The sequence below is a fragment of the Cnephaeus nilssonii genome, assembly GCF_951640355.1.
Source record: "Cnephaeus nilssonii genome assembly, chromosome: 3".
Lineage (NCBI taxonomy): Eukaryota > Metazoa > Chordata > Mammalia > Chiroptera > Vespertilionidae > Cnephaeus > Cnephaeus nilssonii.
The window spans coordinates 7,817,914-7,842,637 of NC_137074.1; the positions used below are offsets into that span (position 1 = coordinate 7,817,914).

At 41.6% G+C, this 24,724-nt stretch overlaps 1 protein-coding gene across 2 annotated transcripts in view; it reads right to left on the reverse strand.

Moving 5' to 3' along the window:
* HSF2BP (heat shock transcription factor 2 binding protein) overlaps positions 1-24,724 on the reverse strand; it is a gene marked incomplete at both ends in the record, with an annotated part of 80,340 nt that overhangs the window by 23,464 nt on the left and 32,152 nt on the right. For both annotated transcript variants that reach the window (XM_079765791.1, XM_079765790.1), the window contains 2 exons: positions 8,932-9,035; positions 22,436-22,553. In XM_079765791.1, coding sequence (XP_079621917.1) covers positions 8,932-9,035; positions 22,436-22,553 — 222 coding nt within the window. The remainder of the gene's footprint in view (positions 1-8,931; positions 9,036-22,435; positions 22,554-24,724) is intronic.

The following is a 24,724-nucleotide window of genomic DNA, read 5'->3' on the forward strand; positions in this document are numbered from 1 at the left end:
AAACTGAAGGTCAAGTCTGACAAATGCCCTCAAAGCAGGGATTAGTTCAATCCTTTGTTGTCCTCTCTGGCATCCCATTTTCACTTTGCTTTTGTCCTTAGGCTACCTTTTTCCTGCTCAGAGGAACATTTCTTTAGATCTCACCCAGCATGTGCAATGCAGTAGAAACTCCATTTCTTCAACAAGACCCTTTTTGTCCTTCCATTTCCTTCCTTAATCACTAAGCCCTAAGGATATCAGATTCTGGTCAGCATCAAACTGTCCAAGCCTCATGCCTATTGACCACAGAAACAAACTTTAGGTCAAACTGAAGATAACATCTTGACCTTAATTGTGTTTCAGCCCCAGGCCCATGAAAGCAGAATAACCCTACTGACCCCATTATCATGAAATCAGAATGATGCCATAATTGACATTAGGACCTGAAACACTGATCAACTACTCCCTACCCTGGCCTCAACCAATCAAGAGCCCACGACTCCATCTCCCTTAATCACCAAGATTAATAATTTTTCCTGTATATAATTTGTCCCTGTTCAGGCCCTCAGGAAGCCAGGTTTTAAAATACTAGTTCACCTGTGCCTCCGGTTTAGTGCCATTTCCTTTGCTACAAACTCGTGTTCTGTGTTACTGGGATTTGCTGTGTGCAGGGAAATGGACCCAGAGTCCAGTAATACATGTTGGCTGTTTTCAGTAAGGAGAGCTGGTCTGGGATCTATCCCATCATACCCTTGACTCTCAATTCCTGGCCTGCAAGGGTGGACTGTGGAGAGAGCTGTGAGGCTCTGAAGGTCTCTGAAGAAAAGACAATGGATGGCTCAAAACCAGGCAGCAATGGTCGATGGTTGTCAGATTCTGGATATAACTTACAATAGAACTGTCAGGATTTCCCAACACATTGAATGTGAGTGTGAGAGAAAAAGGAGATAAGAATCACTCCAAGGTTTTTAAAGGCCTGAAAAACTAGAAAAAATAGAGTTACTACTGGAGACCAAAGCATAAGCATTTGCATGAAAGTGCAAAAGAGCATTGGAAGGCCAATGGACCTTGATTCCAGCAGGGCTGAAATCAACACAAGATTGCTCCTGTTGTGCCCTAACTGGTTTGGCCAGTGGATAGAGCATCGGCCTGTGGACTCAAGTGTCCCAGGTTCGATTCCGGTCAAGTGCATGTACCTTGGTTGTGGGTAGATCCCCAGTGGGGGTTGTGCAGGAGGCAGCTGATTGATGTTTCTCTCTCATTGATGTTTCTGGCTCTATCTCCCTCTCCCTTCCTTTCTGTAAAAAAATCAATAAAATATATCTTTTTAAAAAAAAAAAGATTGCTCCTGCTGTGACTGCGATGGCTCGAGGCAATTTCCTGACCTGATATTTCTTACATTGTTTATCAAACTTTACCTTTGACCTGCCTGTATGCATTGCTAAAGGGAAAATTCGTATTCAAAGTGAATAAAAAGCGGGAAGGACCTGGACTTGAGGTTCCTCTTCATGCAAGAGGCTTCCACCTGGCCCCCCAATGCCTTCAAAATTCATATTTCTTGTATAGTGTACTCATTGTGTGTCTCTGCCCTCCTGCAAGTCATCCTGAACCCATTGTGCAGGTCGCAGCAAGTGGTGCCCAAACAGGGGCTTGATGAGAAGGTTCGCCTGAATGAAAATGAAGTGGAAGTCAGCCGAACGCACAAGCTGTGGAGTCGAGACCATAAGTGGACGGGGATTTTTCTGAAATCAGCCAGGTTATAATGAGGCAGAATTCGAGTAAAAGGCAAAAACATTATTGCAGATTTTTGGGTTGCATGTTCAAGGATAAAGGAATTAAGGTGTCAGAATGTTCTCTCTTAATAGTTTTTGCATATTATCATGAAAATAATCCTTGGTCCCCTGATGCTAGAACATTACTAGTAGACCTTGATCTCTGGGAACAAGTAGGTAGGAATTTAAGGAGAAATCAGGCTCAAGGAAAACGAGTGCCTTTGTCATCTTTAACTATGTGGGCTCTTGTTAGAGCAGCACTATGCCCACTTTATATTGAGGATCAAAAGCCTACAGAATGCCAGGAGGATTTTCCACCACCCCCTCCTCCTCCTGAGGTAGAGCCTGTAAAGCCTGTAATACCTAAGGCCCCCATCCTCCGCCTCCGGTGTGGGAAGGCTCATCAACTAGTGAAAATAGGGCTAACAGTCCATTTACAAAAGGACTTCTTAATGCTTTGTCCAAAAATTACCATATGATGCCTTGGGACTGGCAGTTTTTAGCTAAAACGACTTTAGACGCCAGTCAATGCTATGGGGAGCAGAATATGATAAGACCTGTAAACAACAGGCTGTTTGTGGGTATTCACAGGGACCCCATCTGGGAGCCCTCTGGGCCGCATTCTGGTGGTAAGTCCCAGGCACTTTAAAACATCTGAAAGATCCATGAAAAGAACTCTGATTTATTAAGTCTTGTCTATGTGTTATGCGTGGTTATAAATATCGTATATGAGTGTCTGTTGTTTGTTATTTTATCTTTGTTGTTTGGTTTGTTTATTGTTAGTCTATTAAAATAAATATTCCCAAAAGATGGAAATTACTAAGAAATTTTAGAAACTATCTCACAACTATTCTGAAGTTAATAAATGCCTACAACCCTCCCCCACCCCCTGCCCGTAGGAAGCATGCCTCTGATTTATCTTCATAGAAAAGAAACAGTAGGTGGCCAGGCCATTACTCAATTTCCCCAGAGCAAACAGGATGTGGGGGAGGGGAGAGAGAATATGAGTGGTACACGTGGCTGATAACACAGGTCCTAGGAAGATTTCCCTAGACAAAGGGAGGTAGAGGTAATTAAAAAAGGCCCCAGCCCACTAATTACTAGGACTCTTGCCTATCGCCTTTATTGTGATACTATAAAATGGGTACCCACTCTCGGGAGTGTTATTAACCCTTTTCACTCGCTTGCTTTTTTCTCGATTCCTTTATTCTAATGCTAACCGTGTCGAGTCACACTCGACATCCGAGTGCAAAAGGTTAAAAGTCTCATTTTCACCATGTTTTTGTTTCCTAGTCTATCATTTGAAATTTGTATAGGTGAGCCATTTCTCACAATTTGGGGATGCGTCCGGAACTTCTATGCCCATGAAGAGGGAAAGGTTAGTTTAAGGGGAGGCGCGCCCCACCCAATTTTGGGTGGCCTCTTAGCCTAAGCCCCATCTCTTCACAGATGCTACAGAATAGGCCCGAGACTGTTTTTCTTTGGAAGATGGTGAAAATGACACAAGGAAAATATACAGGCTGGGTTTGGGCAACAAGATTAATAATTCCATGACAATAGGCAGTTCTTAAATAATAATGGACCACATTCCAAGTCCCAGGGACACTCCTGTTTTTTATAAAGAAAAATAAATTAAAATAGTACTTTAACATTAAAGCCACTGAAAGCCAGTGAGTTATCTCTGTTACAGAATTTGTCAAGGAAAATGCCTTGGGTAATAATAATTGGCTTTAAAATCTCAAAGTTGTTAAGGCAAAATATATATAACTAAAATGAAGGGTATATGGTAAATCTTTTTCAGTGGTAGTTACATATACCTAAATATAGTTTTCCAAAGTCTTTGGTAACTTTATAAACTTTGGAGTTTGCTGAATTAAATAGTAAAGATTATTAAACATCTAAATATTTTGAAAAAACAGGATACTGAAATATTAATCTGAGTTTGCCTCATATGAAGAATCTAGAGAACAAATTTAACTCTATTAATTGAAAGTTTTGTATTTTATTTGAAATATATCCTTAAAAATGTGAATATATTACTAATCTGAAAAATGCTAAGTATTTAACTTGCCACCAAAAATTTGAGTGTCTGTTGATTGTTATTTTATCTCTCTTTGTTGTTTGGTTTATTTATTATTAGTCTATTAAAACTTCAAAGTTTATTGTTAGTCTATTAAAAGTTAAAAGTTCAAACTAAGTTGGGAGAAATTATATGGTAGTGATAACAGAATGCATAAAGTATGGAAATTCATTTTTGAGGAAAATAATTCTTGTGTTTTCTCTGGAAAAATTAGTAGTTCAAAATATGTTATAGTCTTTATGTGTGTGTGTCCGTGTACTACGTGTGGTAAAATTTCAACCTAGGATATAATCTTTATTGGCCTGATTAAAAAAGAGGATTAATTCTATGGTCTGAATCAAATTTTTTTTAATATATATTTTATTGATTTTTTTTTACAGAGAGGGAGGGAGAGGGATAGAGAGTTAGAAACATCGATAACAGAAACATTGATCAGCTGCCTCCTGCACACCTCTCACTGAGGATGTGCCCGTAACCAAGGTACATGCCCTTGACTGGAATCGAACCTGGGACCCTTCAGTCTGCAGGCTGACACTCTATCCACTGAGCCAAACCAGCCAGGGCTGAACCAAATCTTACCTTATAAAATAGTAATATGCAAATTGACCGCACCTTCGCTACACCCAAGCCACGCCCACCAGCCAAAGCCACGCCCACCAGCCAATCAGGGCGAGTATGCAAATTACCCAACAAAGATGGTGGTTAATTTGCATACGCTGAAGGAGGGAGGAGTAAAGACTGAAGACAACTTAGAAGGAAGAGGGAGGAAAAGCAGAAAGCAAGGTGGCTGCCAGAGGGAAAGCACGGGCGGGGCGCGGCGGGGTGGGGCGCGGCGGGGCGGAGGGAGCACGGCGAGGCGGAGCGCGGCGGGGCGGAGGGAGCGCAGCAGGGCGGAGCGCGGCGGGGCGGAGCGCGGCAGAGCGGGGCAGGGCGGAGCGCGGCGGGGCGGAGCGGGGCGCGGCTCGGCAGGGCGGAGCGCAGCGGGCGGCAGCGGCATGCGGGTGCAGGTGTGGTGGCCCCAAGGCTGCGGCAGCGGCAGTGCACACGGCCGAAGCGGCCGCTTGCAGGATTGAATCCTGCAAATGGGCTACTAGTTTTTAATATTAGAACAGTTAAATTTAATTGATGTCTTTTAGAATAATTACAAAAAGTGTGTAATACAATCTTTGGGTTATATATATTTAATAGTCTTTCCAAGTTAAAATTCAAGACTTTAACCGAGAGATAGATTTGAGACATTTCAAGGGCCCTGGAATGACTCAAGAATTTATTCTCTCTTCTTAAAAGAAATTAGTTCTAAGACTATTTACAAAAGTTGTAAACGGGTCATAAAAGTCCCAGAGAAATTTAAACAAAGGCCCGACCACTAGCTAATTTATAGCCTACCTGTAACTAAAAGCCCTTATCTTCTCCCCCACCCCCCTGCCCCACCAAGGACAGAGCAAATGGTTAATACAGAAAGGGAGGGGGAGAAGGGAAAAGAAGAGAGAGGGAAAAAAAGGAGGGCCATTTTACTCTGAGCAAGAAGCCCGAGGTTTCAGCCTCTAAGCTTGGCAGGCATCAGCAGAATTTTAAGACAGGAGCATACATTATGCCTCAGACCCCCACCCAGCCTGCTCTTCAGATTGGCTGGGGGGTGGGGTAGCATCTGTACTTCATGGGTCAAATGTATAAATTTGCTTACTTTGCTTTTTCAATAAAGGTGCATACTTTAATTACTTAATAAGTTAGTTTTTCACAATATAATCAAGATCTCATTTATATGAGAAGCCAATATTTTCTGAGCAAGTAGTTCTAATAAAGTCCAAAGTCCAAATAAGCACTAGCCAAAAAGAATGCTGTTTAGAAGTAAATTTAAGCTTAAAAAGGAGAAATTTAAAAATCTCTTCCACTACTATTTACAAAGTAAACTAAAAGTTATTATTCAAGCATTAAATCTCACCATTAATGAGATACCATAAGTAAAAAGAAAGTTACTTTTACTTGAGATGTACGCATTGTAATATTGGCCAGCAGCAATGGTCAATGGTGGTCAGATTCTGGATATAGCTTACAATAGAACTGTCAGGATTTCGCAACAGATTAGAAGTGAGTGTGAGAGAAAAAGGAGATAAAGAATCACTCCAAGATTTTTAAAGGCCTGAAAAATTAGAAAAAAATAGTTACTATCAACTGAGGGTGGGAAAGCCATAGGTAGTTTCGTGTGGGGGAATATTAGAAATTTAGTTTAAACACATTGAGTTTGAAGGCCTATTAGACCCCCATGTGGAGTCAAGTAGATAGCTGAATATTAGTCTGGAGTTCAGGAGAGAAGTCTGGGCTGGAAACACAAATTTGGCAGAACTAATCAGCATTTCATATTACTTAGACAAGCCAAATAAATGTAAGATGGGATGCAAATACCTCTATGCCTAGTCAACACTGTAAATGTGGGTAGGAAATGCATCACTACTGTTACAAGAGTCATCATAACACTGGTTTGCATTAGCAGTTACACAACATGTGGTCGTCATCCCAATACACTCTGTCTTCATCAGTTATTTGCTAGAGTTCTTTGCCAGACCTGCAGCTTAAAAGGAATGTGAAGAATTTGGAGAAAGCCTGGAAAAGAGCCAGGCACACAGTTGAATAAAGAGAAGGAAAATGATATCCAGTAAAGGTAAAAAAAAAATGAGACTATTTAGTAAAAAATTAATAGCAAAGAAGTCCGGATGCTTGAAAGCAACTTGCCACCTTTAAATAAAATAAAAGGAAATGAGCTTTTATTTTGGCATGAAAGACTCAGATTAGAAATAAAAAGGGAAACTAAAACCTATTTAACACCTACTATATGAGCTGTTGGCCCAGGCACTATTGCATTTTCATAAACATGAAGACCCTTGAGGTAAAAATCCCCACTTACATACAGATCAGAAAGAGGGACACTAATTAGTTAAGTTCCAAGTAGAAGAGCTGCAGTTTCAGTCTGGGTCAAATAAATCCAAAGTCCAAGCTCTTTAAAATACATCAAATTTCCTAACAGGAAAACTGATAAAAGTAGAAGCTGATTACTGAGAGAAGTAATAGAAGTAGATCTTTTTAAATTAGAAGAGATTCTTATTTGTCTAGAATAAGCCAGTTTTCAAATTCTCTCCTACTCCTAAACAATTATTATAATCTAGAATCTGAAGAAATCACACCACCAGCATCAAGCAGCACATATTGTTTTTCAGGGAACTAGTCTTGTTCCTATTTTTCTCTTCTATAGTAAAATACATATTCACCTTCCTAAAATATACACCAAATTCTATAACAAATTTCAAATTTTAAATTAAGGTAATTCCATACACAATTCAGGGGTCAAACATCCTGGGCTTGATAGACCTTACTTTGTTTGACTGTGATAAAAAATAACTCTAAAGATATCAAGTAAATACACTGAAAAAGATTTATGAGGGTTTGAGCTGTGCCCATTATGTAAAACACACACACACACACACACACACACACACACACCACACACACACACACACACACACCACACACACACACACACACACACACAGTAATTGTCTTCATGGACAAGAAAGCCTGATGCCCCAGTTGGCAATAGCATTACCACCCCCTACTGCACATGTCCAAGGTTTAAGCAGAAACAATCCAGCTGGCCAAAGAGCACCAGATTCAGTGTGAGCAACAGACACTCTTGTGAGCTTGCTCCTTAGGAAGCTGCACATATTACACTGAAACGCATAACAATTTTCACTCGGCCCAGGAAAACTTCTAGAGTGCAAAAACTAGAAGGAGCCCTGGAGAACATTTAGCCTAAAGCCTTTTGTTTTAACTTTATTTTTATTGTTGACACTATTACATATATTTCTACTTTCCCTGATTTGCGTACCTCCACCCAGCCCCAGCCCCAGTCCCAGCCCCCACTTCCCTCTGGCCATTACTGCACTGTTGCCTGTGTCTATGGGTTATGAATATATGTTTTTTTGGCTAAGGCCCTTCTTTTATGAGAAAGTAAACAACGTGCAAAAGGTGCTGAGGATTACTGGCTGCAAGCTAGCTGAAACAGAGTGGAGACTATATGTTTGTGTGTGTGGATATATGTATACACACACACACACACACACACACACACACACACATAGTCTCCACTTGGTTACATATTTTTAAAAACATCTTTTTAAAAATATGTTTTTATTGATTTCAGAGAGAAAGGGAGAGGAAGAGATATAGAAACATCAATGATGAGAGAGAATTATTGATTGGCTACCTCCTGCACGCCTCACACTAGGGATCGAGCCCGCAACCCAGACATATGCCCTGACTGGGAATCAAACCATTACCTACTAGTTCATATGTCAATGCTCAACCACTGAACCACATTGGCCAAGCTAAAAACGTATATTTTTAAAAAAGAGAATAAATCTCATTTAAAAATTTTTTATCTAATTAGAAGAAAATGAGCCGATTAATTTGCACACTTGAGTGAAATATGTACCTACTAAATACATAGTGTTAAAAATTATGATGAACAGATTGGTACAAAAATTAGGTTAATTAGTGGTGAAGGAGTAGAGGAAGAGAGAGGCAGTAGGGATAGCTTTTATTTTAAAGAAAACGAAAAGAACACATATACATTACACATAATTATATATATTATAGTATATATATATATATATATATATATATATATATATATATATGTATATATTATATATGTGTATAAGTCCTTCAGAGTTGTAGTATCTCTCAGATTTCCTCTTCCCCACATTCCTTTAACACTAGGACTTCTCCTTTACCTCATATTCAGAGCCACAGACACCTATAGTGCTGGACTGTTTTCAGAGGAAGGAATAGGTCAATGACATCTACCAACTGCTTCATAATTTTTCTTTGTGTCACAGAATCATAACTAAATTGAAAGCAATACTTCAGAAACAGAACCAAAAATAGCTTGGCACACCACTGAGTTTTCCATCATTTGAAATCTTCTTTTGAAGAAATAGTAACACCTTGGGACGGTCGATCCTAATTTCTAATATGTGACAACCTCCTCAGCCACAGAGGAAAAGTATGTAAGCTGGAAAGAAGTGCAGGGAACCCCCTCCTTACCACTCAGAAGCCACCACAGCAAAGGGATGAACCCTGGGCTCTCACTGATGTACTTCAAGCCTTTCAAATTGATGCTCACGTTGTACAGGGACATCAGCATTAGCCTGAAATGCAAACAGAAGGTGATGAAGTACTGGCCCCTCCACACAGCACTCGCCATAAATCCAGCTGCTGGTTAAGAGGACCTGAGCATACTTAAGGATTCCTTACACATCAGATGTCCAATTCTAAAGTCTGGATGATAGCAAGAGTAAGCAGAAGGTATGTGAAATAATATTTGTCTCTATGAGGCTACAGGAAAAGGGGGAACTTGAGCAAAGCGCCATTACATCATCTCCTACAGGCTCACAGAATCAAGAGACACAAATGCAGAGAGGATCTTGTTACCAATCCTGCATTTACATGCAGGTAACCTTCAGATTAACCAAAGATCTTACCTATGGACACAGACAGTAGGGTGGCGAGGCCTGGGGAGGGGCAGGAACCAGGTGGAAGGAGGCAATGGGGGGCGGGGGGAATCATCTGTAATACTCTCAACAATAAAGATTTATATATATATATATAATATATGGTACATATATTATATATATAATAAATACCCCTCAACTCATAAATACACTGTACTCTGAAAGTTCAATTTAGCTGTTTAAAATTTAGTCCTATCTTTTCATTCAGTGAACACTATCTATGATGTCTGGACAGCTAGGTCAGGCCATACAAGCCTGTTTAATCCACAGCCCCGAGGAATGAAAAGCACCATAACCCCAACCATTCCTAACAACCAACCAAACAGTATGCGGAGTTAAATAGGATTTTATAAGTGGTCTTGGAAACTGACCTCAACTGGTAATATAGAGTCTAATGGAAATTGGAAAACTATAGGACTGGTTTCTGACACTATTGCAAAATACAAACATCCCCAAAACTTCACACTGCAAATCAATAAAAAAGGCTACACAAATGTTTCACAAACCCTTAAAAGAATGGATGAGATTTCAAGAAATGAAGGGGAAAAACCTCTCTGATTAGAAACTAAGTGAAAACACAAATTCAGGGAGGTAAGTGCTAAAGATGATAGATTTCAGAATCGCAGAGCTTAAGTATTAGTGGCTTCATGCAGACAGGCAGCCTCAGACCAACACAAGACAGATTCAGATCACAGACTCCTGCAGAAAGCCAGGAAAAAGTTAACTTTCGAGCTTGGCCTACGTCCATACTTTTTGTATGGTCTGAAAATCTGCAAGCCAATAACTTTAACACAAAGAGACCAGGGACAGAAGCTCCTTCAACTGCCTGGCCAAAGTAAACAAACATTCTCTTAAAGGGCCCTCAACCTGTTCTTCAAATAATTCCCAAAAAAACAATACTAACAAATGTGAGTTCAAAATAAAAATAAAAACATCCCCTGGCCAGTTTGGCTCAGTTGGTTGAGCATTGTTCCATGCAACAACAAAAAAAGGTTGCTGGTTAGATTCTTGGTCAAGACACATGCCCGGTTTGAGGTCTCGATCCCCAGTAGGGAGCATGCAGGAGGCAGCTGATGGATATTTCTCTCTCACATCAATGTTTCTCTCTGTCCTCTCCCTTCCTCTTTCTCTAAAAATCAATAAAAATATTTTTGAAAAATAAAATAATGAAAAACAAGATATTATAAGTAACAGCACAAAGAAGCAATGAGAGCCAGAATTTTTTAAAAAGGTCTTATATTAGGAGTATCAATTGCAGTATAAAAAAAACATTGTTTAATAGGTATAATTTTTTTAAAAAAGTAAAAACATGATCAAAGATCTACTCAGTATTAGAAATGACCAGGTTGTGAATAAAGTCAGAATTGGGTGGGAAAAAAAGAGAAATGACCAGGCACTTCAAAGAAGAACCTAGTAGAACTTACAAAAATGCAAACTATAATAATCAAACTGTAAAACTCAAGAGCAACTGACACATGGGAAAAGAGAAATACTACACAGAAAATAGAGCTAAAGAAATGGCAGCAAACAGCGAAGCTAGGAAGGAGGAAGCTGTGCAAGGCCAAACCCAGAACAAGGGAAGCACAAAACACAAAATCCGCCCAGGTCATGGCCAACTTCAAACTGCACCAGTAGGAGACTGACACCAGGAGCCCAGTGGAGAGGAGAGCTGGTACCCCCACCAATGAGGTGTGGGGTTTGGCTGCTGACCACCTCAGGAGAGCCAGAGTTGAGGAGTCAGGTAAAGCTAACTACCTGCAAGGACAAACATCAATTCTTTTCAGAAAAAGACACCAGAGTCCAGAGTCCACAATGTATCTTCTGCAATGTCCAACGTACAATCGAATATTTAACTAGCAAGGCCACATGAGGTGAGCAGAATAAGGCACTTGTTTGGGGCGCAAATTTAAGGGGTGCCAAAATGCTCAATAACCAAGACTGCAAAATATACTGCAATGCAAAAACAAATTTATTTTAACCCTCATTCAAGGATATTTTTCCACTGATATTTACAGAGAGGGAAAGGAGGGGGAGAGACACAGAGAGAGAGACACTGATGTGAGAGAGACACATTGATTGGCTGCCTCTTGCATGCATCCGACCAGGACTGGGGATCAAGCCTGCAACCGAGGTACATGCCCTTGACCAGGAATCAAACCTGGGATCCTTCAGTCCATGGGCCAACACTCTATTCACTGAGCCAAACCAGCTAGGACTGCAATGCAAAATTTTAAAAAATCTAATCTACTGCAAGAAACTCCACAATTAGCAATATATCAACATCCTATATAATAAAAGGGTAATATGCAAATCGACCGAACAGTGGAATGACCAGTTGCGATGACTCGCATTGACCATCAGGGGGCAGATGCTCAACACAAGAGCTGCCCCTGGTGGTCAGTGCGCTCCCATAAGGCTGACGGCTGGTGAGCACAGCGACCTGCCTCCACAGCAGCGCTAAGGATGCCTGACTTCGGCTTAGGCCCGCTCCCCGCCTAATCTGTCAGTTGAACATCCCCTGAAGGCTCCAGGACTGTGAAAGGGCTCAGGCCAGGCTGAAAGACACACCTTCCTGCCCCCAGTGCACAAATGTCATGCACCGGGTCTCTAGTTTTAGATAAAGATGGGACAGTAACAGTGCCATGCCAAGACATAATGCTGCCTTCAGCAGAAGGAAAATCAGTAATTGTGATTGAATCCATTAAAATGGGACGGACAATAAATGACAAGGCATGCATATACACAGCCAGGAAACATGCTTTCCAGTTTTCTGTTAAAACAACTGTTTTCCCAATAAACTTTGTTTATCAAAAGCCAACCCCATGGCTTGTTCATCTTTTTTTTTTTTTTTTTTTTTTGGCTTGTTCATCTTTATAGCCACATGGGCTGGCACCAACTCGGGACACAGTGAGTACTCAGTGTAAACGTGGAAATGGAGTGATTCCCAAAGGCCTGGAGCTGCAGCAGGGCAAACACACAGCAATAGCTCCCCTTGTGCTCCCAGGGCATTTTCAAAGTACAGGCAGGGCTAGCATCCAGGCAGACACCACCACCAGCACCTCGAGGGAATAGCGCCCAGTTCTCATGATGATCCTCCGTCTCCTCATGGGCCACAACATGAGCCAAAATTGCAAGTTTTCCTGACAATTTTTACACATAAGCAAAATCTATTTACTACTAATCTATTTAATGAGTTATTAAGGGCTATTCAAATGTCTTATTCATGAGGAAAATTCAGCACCTCCACTAAAATTTTTTGAGGTCTCTAATCCAATATCCCAAGAGAAAAGTTCCTACTTTAGATCACCAACACATGGCTGGAATTCTTTAAAATTAAGCGTATTGTCTATGCTGCTTTCATACCACAAGAGCAGGAATGAGTCATCACAACAGAGATCCTTTGGCCCACAGAGCCTAAAATATTCTCTATCTGGCTCTCTACAGAATAAGTTTGCCAACCCCTGCTTTAGAACATGAAAATACCACAAGCCAGTTTTCTCTAGATCTTAAATGGCAAAGTTAACATCTGAGTGATAACTGTAATATGGAGCAAACTCCAGAAAATGTGTCCACTTGGAAGTCTCCAATGACTGCATTTAATTTTAAGATGTTAAAAATTACTCATGCCCTAGCCGGTTTGGCTCAGTGGATAGAGCATCAGCCTACAGACCAATGGTTCTCAAGGTTCGATTCTGGTCAAGGGCACATACCTTGGTTGCAGTCTCCTCCCCAGCCCAGGCCCTGGTCCGGGCACATGCAGGAGGCAACCAATTGATGTGTTTCTCTCACATCAATATTTCTCTCCGTCTTTCCCTCTTTCTTCCACTCTCTCTCTAAAAATCGGTGGAAAAATACCCTCAGGTGAGGATTTAAAATAATAATCCTATATAATAAAAGGCAAATATGCAAATAGACCAAATGGCAAAACAACCGAACAACCGGTCGCTATGACATGCGCTGACCACCAGGGGGGCACACATGGAACATGGTGGGCATTGGCCACGGCGGGATGGTGGAACAGGTGATGAGGGGCGCCAGACCAAGGCGGGGTGCCGGTCGCTGTCATAGGGGCAAGCCTCTGGTGGTTACTGAAAATTCCTTGCTCCCACACTCCACGGTCCCGCCCGCCTCTCGCACCCACTGCCAGCACCTTGCGCCGCCCTGATTGCTCGCCGCCCTGATTGCTCGGAACCATCAGTGGGTGCGAGCAGCAGCTGCCAGCCCCAATCATCCCTGAGGGCTTCTCCACCTCCCCCTGCTCCTGAGGGGTGATTGGGGCAGCAGTCGCCACTCGCACCCGCTGAGGCACCGGCCCCACTCACACCTGCTACTGGCACCGGCCCCAATTGCTCTGCGCCATCAGCCGGCACTGTCAGTGCATCGGAGTGGCAGTGACGAGAGCATGCCTGCTGGCAGACAGGGGACCAGGGGTTGTGGCAGGAGGGGCTGGGAAGGGTGCGAAGGATGGGTCAAGACTCGCCCCTGTGCCCACCACAGCCTCACAGCCCACAGTTCCTTTCAAGGTGCACGAATTCGTGCACTGGGCCTCTAGTAATAAAATAAAAATGACTCACAAATTGAATATCTTTAAAATTTCGTATTTAGTCAAAGTCAGCCCTCCTTAAGAAGTCAAGATGGAGCAAATGTAATTGTGATGACCATGGTGCCATGTGAGACCCCATGTCATTGCTAGGCTATATCTCACAGAAGACCAGAGACTTCTCCAAGGTCATACAAGACTTAGTAAACAACAAATCCAGAATGGGTTTTCCTTGCATGTGCTTCTATTCCAACATTTTTATTCCAACCCAAAGTATTTTGTAAATATTATCAAGTGTCCAATTGTCAAGTCAAAAGACACTGGCCATCCAATTCACTCTTCTAGTACTGAGATACTAAAGGCAAATGTCATTTCCAAAGTACTAGGAGTCAGACTTCCCCTTCCAATGACAGAAAAGGCAGGCAAACCCTGCTTCCTACCACAAGTCTATAAGCAGATCAATGGGTTCCAAATGAACAACTTCCCAGGCTCTGCAGTCTTGAGAATTTTAGAGACAACTGACATTGATTATAAAATAACTGAAAACAAGACTAAAATAAAGCCGGGAGCTACAGCAGGGCAAACACACGGAGACAGGCTCCCATCGTGTTCCCAAGGCATTTTCAAAGTGCAGGCAGGGCTAGAGCCCAAAATAAAGAAATTGGCAAACCTAAAATGCTACAGAAGCATCACAAGTAACTCTCCTTCAGTAAAAGGACACTCCCTTCCCCTGGATACACTAGGCCTGGGACAGAACAGGTTCTCCCAGCGAGAAGCCAGAAAGTCCTGCTGACAGTGTGACTACAAGGCTGAGTCACTAAAAGTAAAAGTGACTCAACTGAACTACCTAATTCTTCTTAAAAGTAATTAAAACAAAGAATAAACACATCCAGTACTTCAAAACACATCAGTAATAAACAAAAGGGCACGATTGTGCTGCCCCCTCCACCAGAAACAAAAACCACACATCAGTAGCCAAATTAGCACCATCAAGTAATTCCAAGGAACAATAAGCAATAAAATCCTTACAGAAAACTGCAGATGTTATATGATAGAGAAGCAACTGGCAGAGCAATCAGACACTTCAGACCACATGAAGCACAGAAATCTGCAGCTGGAGGCCTACTGATTTTGAAAGAGCAGAACAGTTATTAACGATTTACCATGTTGTTTTAGATTCTGTGCCCCTGCCCCAATCAAATTAGAACCTAAAAATCTATGGTCAATGCCATATGTAATTCTAAACAAATATCCATAGATTTTTTTCTGCTATGTAACACTGAAGGCACACAGATATAAAGAACAATACATACTTACCTCCCCGGTTAAGAAAAGCATATCTTATCACCATAGTCAAATCCCCTTTGTGAACTCTGAACACCTACTTCAGGGATGTGGGAATCACTATCACCATTTGATATGGAAAACAGCCATGCATTTCCATAAACTTTTACAAAATATGTGCAGAACCTGACACGTATCAGCAGCAGCATACTGAATGTCATCTCCCATACCACAGTGAGATGTTTTCCACGTTGATTTGTTCATTTATAACATATTTTCACTGATGTGTCCTAACATATTAACTGTTCACAATCTATCTATTCTCCAGCTGATAGAGGTATAGGTAAGTTCCCAGCGAGAACTAGCACCAACACGGCTGCTCCCACGGTCCTGCACAAGCATCCTGGTGTTTGTAGGTAAAACTTCCTCTAAAATGCATACATGGATGTGGATCACCTGTCCCAAACATGGGTGTGTTCAACTGCAACAGATGCTGCTCACCTGCCTCCATCTCCCTCCCACCAGCAAGTGGACAGGATAAGCTCTATCTAGCCTCACACCCTCTCCAAAGTTTGAAACTGTCATATCTGATTTTTTGTCAGTGAGATGGAATAAAAATGTATCTCATTATGGTTATAATCTGCATTACAACTGAGGTCGAGATTCTTTTCTGTATTTATGAAGCTTTCCAGTGTGTTTCTTTTGTGAACTGACTAACTCTTTTGCCCATGTGTATATTAGGTTATTTGCCATTTTCTTGTTTTAAAAGCTGAATATAGATTTTTGTGGGCTTTTTAAAAATGTACATAGAATGATCAAACTAGTTAGGTTGAAACCCTAAAGATGCCTTTCAGAAGAATTGAGATTACATTCACAGCACCAATTACCAATTTATAACTCAGTACTAGACCAATTCAGTGGAGTTAAACATGTTGTGGCTAAAAGCTCTACTGCCTGGAAAATAATATGTATTAGTTCCCAGATGCCAAGTGTTACAAACATTTTAGAAGCTTCGTTGACCATTGTTAATATCTGGAAATGCTGACAACTCTAAATTAAGGAATTTCAACATTATCTAAGATTTGTCTTAAAAATGTACTTCCCTCACCTGGCTGGTGTAGCTCAGTGGTTGAGTATCGACCTACGAACCAGGAGGTCACGATTCGATTCCCAGTCAGGGCATGCACCGGGGTTGTGTGTTCAGTACCTGGTCAGTGTGCCTATGGGAGGCAAACAATTGATGTTTCTCTCTCTCTCTTTAAAAAAAAAATCAATAAAAACATATATATTTTAAAAACCGTATCCTCTAGTGAGGATTTAAAAAAAAAAAGAAAAAAAGATACCACTACACACCTATTAGAATGGCCACAATCCAGAACACTGACACCACCAAATGCTGGTGGGGATGTGGAGCAACAGGAATTCCCATTCACTGCTGGTGGGAACACAAAATAATACAGCCATTTTGGAAGACAGTTTGACAGTTTCTTACAAAACCAAACATACTCTTGCCATACGATCAAGCAGTCATGCTCCTTGGTGTTTCCCCAAAAGAACTGAAATCTTACTTCCACATAAAAACCTATGTACAATGGTATAGCAGCTTTATTCATAATTGCCCAATCTTGGAAACAACCAAGATGTCCTTCAGTGGGTGAATGAATAAACTATGGTGCTTCCAGACAATGGAATGTTACTCAGTGCTAAAAAGAAATTATCTATATCAAGCCATGAAAAAATATGGAGGAACCTTAAATGCATATTACTAAGTGAAAGAAGCCAATCTGAGAAGGCTACAGACTCTGTGATTCCAACTATATGATGTTCTGGAAAAGGCAAAATTATGGCATGTGCGGGGGTATGGGTATAGGGGAAATCTCTATATTCCTCTCAATTTTGCTGTGAAACTAAAACTGCTCTGAAAAAAAAATAAAACAACTAAGTCTTTTTTTTAATTTTTATTTTTTAATATATTTTTATTGATTTCAGAGAGGAAGGGAGAAGAGATAGAAACACCAATGATGAGAGAAAAATCACTGACTGGCTGCCTCCTGCATGCCCCACACTGGGGATCAAACCCACAACCCAGGCATGTGCCCTGACCGGGAATTGAACCAAGACTTAATGGTCGACCGACACTCAAGCACTGAGCCACACCAGCCAGGCTAAGTCTTTTTTTTTTTTTTTTTTAAAGCCCATCTCTTGGTCTGAGGCACCCAAGCTGCTGAAATGAGTAGCCTTTGATCATAGAAGTGGCAAAGAAAGCAAAATCCCCAGGAAAGAGGCAAGTTACAGTCAAGGAATAAAGAAGCCAAAAAAAAAAAAAAAAGAACATTTTTACTTATAGTACAAGAAAGTTCCTGGTTCCAGGGAACTCAAGGTTAGGAGTTAACAGTGAAGAAGAAAGCAAACAAATGGCATGCCTATTAGAAGGCAGCCAAAGATTGTAAAGTGAGAAGACCCGCTTCAGGCTGGTGCATATTGAGATTCCAAGTGGGTTTGAGGCTAACTTCTGTGCATGGGCTCTGCTCAGTGGTCAGGTGGAAGACTGCCAAAAAAGTAAGTAAATCTCTCTGAAGGCAATTCTCCTCATCTCCCAATGCAATGGACAAGGGCTCATTAGGACACAAAGACACAGAGCTCCATATAGTGGAACAGAGAGGCCAGAAGAAACCCAGCCTTCACACAAAGCTTTGCTTGGAAATTAGAGGAGGGGGTTAGCTGGACCCACAACACTGACCTTGTACAGACCACAGAAGCAAGAGAGACAATAGTTTAGTATCCAGAAGACATAAGGAACAACAGCATATCACAAAGAAAAATATAACCCAGTAGCAAATCATCAACAGACATGAACAGATAAATCACAGGAAAAAAACCCTCAAATGTGTGAATATGAGAAAAGAGTCTCGACATCACTGGTAATCTAAAGACACACAGCCAGACAGATATTGATAGGAGGGTATAGGAAGTACAGAATACTGAACATGTATGCTTCAGTGAGCAACTTGCCAGTATCTCATAAAACTGAAAATATACATGTCCCACTTCTCAAATATTCCTCTTCTGGGAAAACTCCTAGGGGAAATCTTACCCAGGTTAGCAGGAGATGTTTGTCAAAGATGTTTACTGCAGCCTTATTTTCGCAGAATCAAATTGAAAATAACTTGAATGTCCACCAGTCAGGGATAAAAGATAATGCAGTGTCCCATCTTCTTTAACCTAAGATACTTAAAAATAATTAACTACATCTAACTATATCCATAAATAACTTGTAAAGTCTATATAAAACTATATACTCATGTTATACTGTGTTATATATATTGCTCATGGACACATATTTGTTAGTACAAACTCCAAAATGGACTAGAAAGTCTGGTTCCAGATAAGATGTAGTACACACACCCACTCTCTAGCTTCCACTGAACATAGCTTGAAATGCTGAACAGAATACATGGAGCAGCCATGAGAGGCCCCAGAAAGTAAACAGCAGCAGGCAGATTGGGAAGAAGGCCCGAAGTGTAAGAACCACCAAACCAGCAGTGAGTCTGCAACTCAGCACCCCCAAACCCAGGAGTGGCACTGATCCGCACAGAGAAGAGTACCCAGAGACTGTAGTTCAGACTCACGGAGTAGAAAAGGGGTCTCCTTTCAATGACCATGCTGGCAGTGGGGGCCCTCAGGCAACTCAAACTCCCTGGGAAGGAAATCATCCTCACCACTGGGAGGACTGTGATCCTCTGAACTCCTGCTGCTTGGCCCTGGACGTGACACATCAAGACATACAAAACCCCAGCATTCCAGATGTATGAAAAGGGGAGTCCTGGGGAACCAACAAGTACCAGGGATACGTGAAGAGTTAAAGCTCAGGAAAGTGACCCCACAAGGTTGTTATTAATTCCTGGCCTCACCCCAAGCTATGCATGCATTGATCTGATCATAAACAGCATATCCAACATTCTGAGAAGTAAAATATCAACTATTATCCAGGTCTCACACTGGCCACAGGTGGTACATAAGAGGGTCAGACCCAATAGCATTGTAAAGGCTTTTTGAAAATGGAACTGACATTGAAACACAAAACAGAGAAGGCTAGTCAGAACTTACAACCTGAACCCAACCAGGTTGACTACCTGATAAAACCAAACATCAACATTTTCCATATGATTTATTTATTTTTAATATATTTTTATTGATTTCAGAGAGAAGAGGGAGAGAGAGACGGAAACATCAATAATGAGAGAGAGTCATTGATTGGCTGCCTTCTGCACACCCGATACTGGGGATCAAGCCCACAACCCAGGCATATGCCCTGACCGGGAATCAAACCATGACCTCCTGGTTCATAGGTCGACGCTCAACCACTGAGCCACGCCGGCTGGGCAACATTTTTCCATAGGATTTAAATAAAACCCCAGTTCTTAAAACATAATATTCAAATGTCTAGGAGGCAACCCAAAATTACTCAGCATATGAAGAAACAGGAAAAATACCAACTCATGCTGCAAAAAACAACCAAGAGACATCAAGGCCAAAGAAATGGAAGAATATACCATGCTCATGGATTGGTAGAATCATCATCATTAAAATGTCCATACAACCCAAAGCAATCTATAGATTCAATGCAATCCCCATTAAAATACCAATGGCATATTTCACAGACCTAGAACAAAATCCCCAAAATTTCATATGGAATAAAAAAAGACCCCAAATAGCCGCAGCAATCCTGAGAAAGACAAACAAAGTTGGAGAGATCACAATACCAGATATCAAGCTATATTACAAAGCCACTGTTCTCAAAACTGCCCAGTACTGGCCCAAGAACAGACATATAGACCAATGGAACATAACAGAGAACCCAGAAATTGACCCAAGCCATTATGCTCAAAGAAGGCAAGAGCATACAATGGAGTCAAGACAGTCTCTTCAGTAAATAGTGTTGGGAAAATTGGACAGATACATGCAAAAAAAATGAAACTAGACCACCAACTTACACCATACACAAAAATAAACTCAAAATGGATAAAGGACTTAAACATAAGACATCAACCATAAAAGTCTTAGAAGAATCTATAGGCAGCAAAATACCAGATATATGTCATAGCAATATCTTTACCGATACAGCTCCCAGGACAATGGAAACTAAGGAGAAAATAAACAAATGGGACTACATCAAAATAAAAAGCTTCTGCACAGCAAAAGAAACCATCAACAAAACAACAAGAAAGCCCACTGCATGGGACAACATATTTGCCCATGTTATCTCCAATAAGGGTTTAATCTCTAAAATTTATAGGGGACTCATACAACTTAACAAAAGGAAGATAATCCAATCAAAAAAGGACCTACGTAGACACTTTTCGAAAGAGGACATACAGAAGGCCAAGAGTCATATAAAAACATGCTCAGTCACTAATCATCTGAGAGATGCAAATCAAAACGACAATACGGTACCATCTCACACCTGTCAGAATGGCTATCATCAACAAATCAACCAACGACAAGTGCTGGCGAGGATGTGGAGAAAAAAGAACCCTCGTGAACTGCTGGTGGAAATGCAGACTGGTGCAGCCCCTGTGGAAAACAATATGGAGTTTCCTCAAAAAATTAAAAATGGAACTCCCATTTGACCCAGTGATCCCACTTCTAGGAATATATCTCAAGAAAACAGAAACACCAATCAGAAAGTATATATGCACCCCTATGTTCATAGCAGCACAATTTACAATAGCTAAGATCTGGAAACAGCCTAAGTGCCCATCAGCAGATGAGTGAATTAAAAAACAGTGGTACATCTACACAATGGAATACTATGCTGCTGTAAAAAAGAAGGAACTCTTACCATTTGCGACAGCATGGATGGACCTGGAGAGCATTATGCTAAGCGAAATAAGCCAGTTGGAGAAAGATAAATATCATATGATCTCACTCATTTGTGTAATATAATGAACAACATAAACTGATAAACAAAAATAGAGCCAGAAGCATCAAACAGACCGTCCAACCTCAGAGGGAAGGCAGGGGAGGGAAGGGGGGTGAGAGATTAACCAAAGGACTTATATGCATGCATATAAGCATAAACCATGGACACAGACAGTAGGGGGGTGAGGGCATGTGCTGGGGGGTAGGAATGGCTGGGGAGAGGTCAATGGGGGGAAAAGGAGACATATGTAATACTTTAAACAATAAATAATTTAAATTAAAAAAAAATAAGAGAGACATCAAGGCCAAGATGACAGAGATGTTGGAAATACTAGTAACTGACAAAGACTTTAAAGAAGCTATTATAAAAAAATGCTCCAAGAGGAAAAGCAACACTAGAAATGAATGGTGTGACAGACAGAATCTTACAGCAGTCCACAATTTCCTGCCCTAATTGCAGAGACTGTGCACAGAATATCACACCCTGGTAAGTTACATGGCAGAGAGACTCTGCAGATATAATTAAGTTACTAACCAGCAGACTCTAAATTAATCAAAGGGAGTCAGTCTATCCAGTTATGCCTAATCTAACCCCGTCAAAATCTAAGAGGGATTCAGTGAGCTATTGCGACTTGAAGGTAAGGTGGGGTCATGTGATAAGGAATTTAGTCAGCCCTGGAAGCTGAAAGTGACCCACAAGGACCTCAGTTCTACAAAGGCAAAGAACTGGATTCTGCCAGCAATCTGAATGCACCTGGAAGCATCTTGCCCTGAGCCTCTAGAAAAAAGCCCGGCCCTGGACAACGCCTTTCTTTTGGCCCTGTGAGGCCCTAGCTGAAGAACCAGTCAAGCCCACTCAGACTTCTGACTTACAGAACTGTGAAGGAGATACTGTTTTAGCCACTAAGTTGGTGGAATTTTGTTACACAACAGTAGTAAATAAAGACCGATTTTGGTAGTTGGAAGTGAGATGCTGCCATAACAAACATTTATGTAAGTTCATTTTGAGGTCATTAATATAACCCTCAAGTATCACATGATTGCATTTGGGACTCACTGATTGCTCTAAAGTGAGAACATTCCTTTTGTTTATATTATTTTTCTAAAATAGTATTGAATAGACTGCATCCCTGAATTCTGCAGGCAATTTGTTCCTTCTATTTTTTCTAGAACTACTGTCAAATTAATTGTGTTCACAACTGTCAATCAATTGTTTGAATGAATAAACCCAACCAGCAAATTCTGACTAATTTGTAAACCAACATTAACTCTTTAATATTGTCCACCGTACACTTTGAGTTTGGTGCACTGTCCTGGCTTCAAGTCTCCCAGAAGCTGCAGTATGGTGTCCAAGAGCACCCGGCTGGAGTTAACCAGGAATTCACGACCACACGCTATGGCAGCAACATCTGCAACAGAAAGACAAAAACAACCTCAAAATCTCTGTAATTTCAGACTCTAGAAGAGTTTCTCCACGACAGAGTATTCCTTGCTGTCTTCCTCCTAACAAAACAGTCAGTGAGGCATAAAAAAATGGTGTTGTCCAGAGTGACAGCCCAGAAAGAACTGACAACCACAACAGTTACTCAGACCGTGAGTAATGCACTTTGTGAATAGCAAACACCTTGATACTGGAACAGAGCACTGGAATCTAAATATGACTGCAGCCAACCACAGGACAGCAAGTGGATGCCATGTTCCAGAACCCTGACTGACAGCTGTGGGCAGTCAGAGTCCAAACAGAAGATGGGACAATGGAGAACCAAGTTGGTAGCGTAGATAAATGCCAGTACTTGCTGCTTCCAACAACCACATCAAAATTCCAACTAAAATACAGAACAACGATCATTCAGAACCACCTGAAATCTGCTGAATAGAAATCCTACAACTAGAGAAGTAAAGAAGAAAGTACATTGAGACTAGTAGGAGAAGCGAAAGCACGGAACGGGCTGGTGTGGCGTTTTTTTCAATCTGGAGGGATATCTGGCTGTGGAGGCCTCCTGTGGGGAGCAAGGGGTCCCACCCCCACACCAGACCCCTCCAGCCCAGAACTGGGAAGAGAATTCCACATAACTTTGGCTGTAAAAACCAGCGGGGATTGTGGCTGAGTGACACGGAGACTGCTACTGTCCCAGGCAGTTCCCCTTAAAGGCCAGCACAAGAACTTACACAGTCCTGCTTCCTCTGAGCTCCAGCACCGGGCGGCAGCTTTGAGGGATTCAGGGACATACGGGGAGGAAATGGATTGTCTGGCATTGGGGCAGGAACTTGGGCCGACTTTCTCCAAGATAGGGATGCTCACACGGGTCACTGTTCCTGTGCTGGGACCTTCCCCATTGCAAAGCTGAGATTCCACCAATTTGGCCCACACTGTTGGCTCCACCCTGGTGACTCCCTGCCCCATCAATTTGCAGCCCCACCCAAGCTGTTTGCAGGGGCTTTTCCATATGAATGGCCTGTTCCAGCTCAGGCTTCAGACCTTTATAAAATCTCTCAAACAAGCAGCAACTGGCATCAGTGTGCCCCAAACCTATCAATAAGAAGCCCAAGACCCAACACCTGCACCAGCCCACCTTGCTTCACAACTGGGCCTTGCCTGGGCACTTCCAAGCCTAATACAAGTAGCAGCAATCTGCAGGTCACTCTGTAGCTCCTGTTGGTGGCCCCAGGCAGTGGCTGACTTTGCACCTTCCAGGAGGCCCCAGAGCCAATGCACCCAGTGGACAGCATCAGACCATACCAGATTACAACACTACACATCCATGAGCAATACACTCAAGGGGCAGACTCAGTGAGCACCAAAGCTCCACTGAAGCAAGTCTTGCTTCACAGGAGTGTCTCTTGCACAGCAGCTCTTCCACTGTAGTTGCAAATGTTCCTCACAGGAATGATGATCATTGACACGAGGGTACTCTATCAACTTTGTGGAACAATTACGTCCATGAAAGATAAGCTGGATCTTAGTCATGCCCATAAATTATCAACAGTCAAAAAATAATTTGTATTCTGAAATCACTATCTAATATTGTTTGAATGAATAAACCCAGAATAAAAAGGCAAGGAGTGTAATTATAACTTCCAAGTAAACAAAAAACAGAAGGAACAATTAGAAAAATGCCAGCTGGTGTAACTCAGTGGTTGAGTGTCAACCCATGAACAAGGAGGTCGCGGTTCAATTCCTGGTCAGGGCACATGCCTACATTGTGAGCTCAATCCCTAGTAGGGGACTTGCATGAGGCAGCCGACCGAAAATTTTCTCTCATCCTTGATGTTTCTATCTCTCTCTCCCTCTGCCTCTCCCTTCCTCTCTCTGAAATAAATTTTAAAAAAAATTTTAAATATAACTTTTGCACTTGCATGGTAAGCAAGTTAACCTTTGCAGGACTCTGAGAATTTACCATCTTCTTTTACATTCTTCATTTGTCCCCTTATACAATTATTGAAAAGAATCACATGCTTATGTTGAAGAGCAGCTTGGTTTACAATGTGCTATCACCTCCATAGTTCAGTAAATATTTACAACAGCATGTAAGGCCATTAGAGCAGGTACTACTATTCCACTTCAGACGAGGAACAAAAA